General features: G+C 42.1%; 1 protein-coding gene across 1 annotated transcript in view; it reads right to left on the minus strand.

Moving 5' to 3' along the window:
• Positions 1 to 5183, minus strand: part of Mogat1 (monoacylglycerol O-acyltransferase 1) — a 34197-nt gene extending 29014 nt beyond the window's left edge. Inside the window, exon 1 of the mRNA XM_013519772.1 lies at positions 5137 to 5183. Within this exon, the coding sequence (XP_013375226.1) occupies positions 5137 to 5167 (31 nt within the window). The 5' untranslated portion in view covers positions 5168 to 5183. The remainder of the gene's footprint in view (positions 1 to 5136) is intronic.
• Positions 5184 to 5521: the final 338 nt, after the last annotated feature.

Here is a 5521-nt window from a genome sequence, read left to right on the forward strand (position 1 = left end):
AAAAAAAAAAAAAAAAAAGAGATAATAAATATGTGTTGCTTAAGCAAAGTTCATAGTAACTTGATATGGCAGAAATATGTAGATGAGCAATTGACAGTAACAAGAGGTAACTTGTCCAGTGATCTCCAAATATCCTGAGCACAGCAATAAAATACAAATGACAATATGAATATTTTTGTCAGCTCTGTCAGAGTTCAACAGAAAAAATAAATCATTGTACATATTTCAGAAATATGTAGAAAACATATTTAGAAAAACAGCTAAAGGCAGAAAACTGATTGTTTATCAAATCACTGGAAGGGTTAAAGGAGCTGTTGTGAAGCAGTGTCTGTGGGAAAAACTCCCAGGATAGGCGGAGTTGACTCCATAAGAAAACAACTCCCACCAAAGCAGCCACAGTGCTCTAAACGTGCCCCTCTGAACAGACATCTGCCCAAAGCACATGCCATTGGTTAATTTTTTACTCTGTGTTTTTTCTTTGTCTTTCCCTTTCTCCCTTCCTTCCTTCCTTCCTTCCTTCCTTCCTTCCCTCCTTTCTTCCTTCTTGCCTTCCTTCCTTCCTTCCTTCCTTCCTGCCTTCCTTTCTTCCTTCTCTCTTCTCCCTCATCCTTCCCCAGCTCTTCTTATTCTCTAGCTCCATAGAGTTTTCGTTCTCTTTTTCCTGTCTCTATACTACCCTGGCAATGGGTGATGAAAGTACAAAGAAAATTATGGAAATGAGTAACATAAATCAGGACAGGAGGAGGTTATGAAAGGATCGTGTGGAAGGCTTCTGGGGGTAACTGATAAAGTTTGATCTTGTAATATGTTTGGTAAACAAGGATGTTTATCGTACAATAAATATTTGAGTTATTCAAAAAATAGAGATAGAATGCATAGTTAATAAAGCATTCCTTGTCATGATTGGAAGAAACTATTACAGCAACTGTTTTGGTTTGGATCAAAAATTTCATGTGTCCAGAGCTGGTACTTTTGGAAGGTGATTGGATCAGGGGATGTAAACCTTGGTAATAGATTAATCCATTGACGAATTGATAGCTGAATGCTGTAGGAGGTGGGACCTCATTGGAGGAGGTGAGTCAACAGGGGCACAATCCAAAAGGGTATATCCTTGTCCCTGGTCCCTTCCTCTCATTCCTGCTCATCTTGCTTTCTTTGCTTTCTGGCTTCCATGAGGCAAATCCCTTCCACCATGTGCTTTCATAGTATTTCTGTGTTGCCATTGGCCGACCATGGACTGAGGCCTTTGAAACCGTGAGCCCCAGTTAAACTTTTCTCCTTGATGCTGTAAACATCAGGAACTCGGTCAGAGTAACAGAAAGCTAATACACCCTTTACTTGAACATGGACAATTAAAAAAAATTAGCACTTTTCTTCCTTATAAGTTTTGGCTTGCAGTCAAATGATGTAAAATTGAGTAAAAATTGTCCTTGCAGAAATTGTAGCTAATACATGAATAAAAAACAATGCAAAGGGGATATTCCTATTTTGTAAGCTCAAATTAAAACAGTTCAAGCAAAGATCATGACTTCAGCCACTACACAGAAAAGGTCACTGGCCAATGCGGAGCATTTTTTTTTTTTTGCAGTGTGCCAGTTATCGACCCTCAAATAACTTCCTTCTTGATCTACTGGACAATCTTAGAAACCAGTAGTGGGATACCTAGACATTGTGCACACCCTGCTGTGATGTAATGTGAAGCACACTGCAGCATCTTAGAAAAAGTGTTGACAAGGAAGTTTCACCCAAAATTTTAGTGCTAGTTTTCAAGTTAAAACACATACAGAGGATATAGGAACAAGTTAACACTACAAAGAAGTAATCAGACAACTCTGCAAAGTGAGACACTCTGCAGGATACATAGCCTGGCTTTGCAATTCTTCACTGACAAGAAAACAAATGTTCAAGCACTGTTCTAAATAGACAAAACCAAAAAAAAAAACACAAACACAAACAAAAACAAAAGAACTCTCAAATATAACATGAGGGTCTCTTTATGGATCTAGGTTCAAGCAATAGACAGTAAAAGTATTTTTTTGCACAGTGTAAGATATTTGAATATGAACTTGCCTTTGAGGATTTTAAGCAAGATTTGTTATTTATGCTAATTTCAACAATGGTACTATAGTCAGTACATAATACTTTTCAAAATATGTCCACTAAAGTAGGATTAAAAGGGGCCAGGGATATAGCTCAGCAACACAGTGCCTGCCTGGCAAGTGCAAGGTCCTGAGCTCAATTCCCAGTACAAAAAAAAAAAAAAGCATTAAAATATCATAATATAATCTGTTTTTATAAAATAATAGAGAAAATAAATATGAAAAATTATTAAATAATGATAAATGAAGGTATATTGGAATTCATTCCTTTTTCTTTATGTTTGAAAATTTCCATAATATAATTGCCAATCTATATGACAGCACAAAATAATACTGTTCTAGTAACACAAATGTCAAATGAAATAACATTTAAATGAATCATTCTGTTGGATGTGCTGGCACACACCTATAATCCCAGTACTGGGGAAGCTGAGGCAGGAGGATTACCATGAGTTTGAGGCTAACCTGGGCTACACAGTAAATTCAAGGCCAGCCTGGACTATATAAAGAGACCCTGTCTCAAAAAAATGAATTGTCCATGAAGATACTATAGTGTGATTTAAAATCAGAAGTCTTATTGCACACCTGTCAGACCTTAGTCACTAAACCATTCACATGTGGCATATGTGGTTCAACTGCCAACTACTGAGTCATGTGGCCATATACAATTTATTCCATGTAGTTTCCTCCTTGGAACATCTTTTGTGTCACCAGATTGTTAAAGCATTACATGAATTAGTATTCTCAGGGACATGTGTGGTGTGGGGAAGCTACCTTCTCTTCTCAATAGTCAAGTGGAAAGTATCCTACTACAAGTACTGCTTGTGGATCTTTTATGAGCTAGACACTAACAGGGTTCTCTTCACTGAGCTTGTAGGCTAGCATGACCATACAGAACTTTCTCAAATGACCAGTGTTATGGCTTGTATCTAGATGTGCCCCCAAAGTCTTGTGCACTTGTCATAGGTAGGGCTTTTTCAAAGGTGGCTAGATCTAGTGTGTGATGCTGGGATTGACTCATGGTACAATGCTAGGTTCAAGGGCAATAGGATTAATGGTGTGAGTGCTACCCATCCTAAGTAGCCTGGATTAAGATAGAAGGGACAGAAAAACTGCTGCCATCTGCCACAAACTGTTTCTCCATTGTGATGCTTGCTTGACATGCCACTCTGCCTGGGAGCCGGCCAATTATAAACTGAAACATCTATAAACTGTGACCTAACTAAACCTTTTCCCCTCTAACTTTGGGTGTCGGGTATTTTGTCTTAGCAACCAGCAAAAAGTAACTAAGACAACCTAACATCATGAAAGATAAGGATGGTGGTCTCTCAGAAATCTACTGCATGATGGGTGAGGAAGGCGGGCTCAAAATCAGGCTACTGAAACAGATTTATGCTGGGTGAAGCAGGGACTTTGGGCAGAATACTTGGTTGGGTGTGTATCAATCTCTTTCACCTACTACTAGTCAGCAACACTCACCAATTTAGCTTCAGCTCTTAATTTCCTCTTCTGTGCAATGAAGGCAGGATAGTCCTTACCTCCTAGGGTTACTTGGATGGCACTGTTAACAGTGGAAGGTGCTTAGAACAGTGCCTGGCATGTCCTAAGCACTGGATGAGATTATCTGTTATCTCCATGTCCTTTGGTCAAAGGACAGAGCAAAATGAAATGCAGTGTTACAAGTTCTACTCAGGTTTTGGCTTGTGAGAACATCATGAGTTACTGTTGTGAATGACCTTCTTCATAATTCTCTCTGCACAAGACACTCCCTCAGAGAGCTCTTTGAAAAAGTCCTGATGCAAGGGCTCCATTCCCAGCATAAGAAAATTACAATTCTAGGGATGGAACCCGAACAGTACGTGCAGCCAGGGTTGAGAATCGCTGATGCAGACGCTGAAAACGTGAAGTCCGTTTCAAAAGTGTGAAATTCTACACGGCCAGGAGTTTCTTATTTTTCTTCTTACAGCCCCAACAACTTGCAGTTCAGGATTTTAGAGCATACAAAGGATGTCTGCTTTCAAAAGGCTCTAAATTCCCACAGTTGAGCTTCTCCATAATCCCCTCCTCCCACCCCACCCCTTTTACTCCGAGACTGTAACAAACAGGAAGAAAAAGCCACCATGTAAGGCACCCAAGGCTACCAGGGTTTTGTTTTCAGTGTTTTAATTGCATGGTTTTAACTTGGCAATCAGCAAGAACAAACCTCTGGGTTGAATTGAGCAGAAGATGCCCCCCACCCTGGCATATGCTCCAGCTGGTTGCTCAGGTAATAATTCCAGTTACAGTTTCTGTTATTTTTGTTTCTTAGAAACACCTGGTCACTGTGATGCATAGCTGGTCGCTATGATGTACATTATATAAACCAATCCCCAGTTGACAGGCCATTCTGCCTCTGTACTTCCGGCTTGCTTATCCCATATAAGCCCTAGACCACCAGAGATCAAGGCCTGATATTCTGGGAATGATCTTGATTAGTGCCTGTCAACATAAATAAATCTGTCTCCCAATCCTGGGTGTCCTTTTGGTGTTTCTGCTTGCTGTTGCAAAATCATTTCCAGGTAGAAGCCACTCAGCCCAACCCACTATGGGATGGGGTCTTGCTGAAGGGCACCTTTCTGCCCCTGGGAAATGGTAAACACGGGAAAGTAAACAAGACCCTTTGTAGTTCTGATGGTGAAGAGACAAAAAGAAAAGAAAGAAGTTTACCAATTTTCGAGGGGTGAAAATACAATGTTCTATAGCTCCTTTGAATGATGGTTACTTTTGGGTGAATAGAGTTGCCAGAACCTCTAACTCCTGTCTTTATTTGCAGGTAAGAGACCACACACACACACACACACACAGCTCAAAGGAAAATAAAGCTGGTGAACAGTTATTTACTATGAACTTCTTGTGGAGACAAAAACTCCACTGGCCCCCCCAACTACTGCTCTGGCTCTCAGGGGAACTCATGGAAGGTTCTAATCACACTCTTCCCTAGGGAGCCCAGGCAGGGTGTCGAGCCTGGTTTTCCACCCCCAGGCAGCAGGCTCCTTACCAAGCACTAAGAAGAGAAGGAAAAAGATCATCACCGCTGCGGCCTGCAGCCAGTACGCAGGGATGCTGACCCTCATGGTCCCTTCGGGCAGGCTGAGCGCGGACCAGAGCGGCCGGTCTGCTTTGCCCCGTTGCGGGAAGTGCACGTCGGGATCCCGGGTCACCAGTGTGGTGGGAGGAGGAGGTGGCGGCAGAACTTGGGTGGTGACAGAACTTCCCCGGGGGCGAGAGCTCTCGGGGCTGAGGCTCATGGGTGCCAATCAGCGCTCCCGCTCCCTGGGCGCATTTGGCAGGAGCGCGTCAGAAGGCTCCGGGCTCAGAGGCAAGGGTCAGCTGGTTGCATGCCGGAGCCCAGAGGCGAGACCGCGTCCTTCTTGTCGGGGACG

Source organism: Chinchilla lanigera, unplaced genomic scaffold (genome assembly GCF_000276665.1).
Source record: "Chinchilla lanigera isolate Chin_1 unplaced genomic scaffold, ChiLan1.0 scaffold00052, whole genome shotgun sequence".
Classification (NCBI taxonomy): domain Eukaryota; kingdom Metazoa; phylum Chordata; class Mammalia; order Rodentia; family Chinchillidae; genus Chinchilla; species Chinchilla lanigera.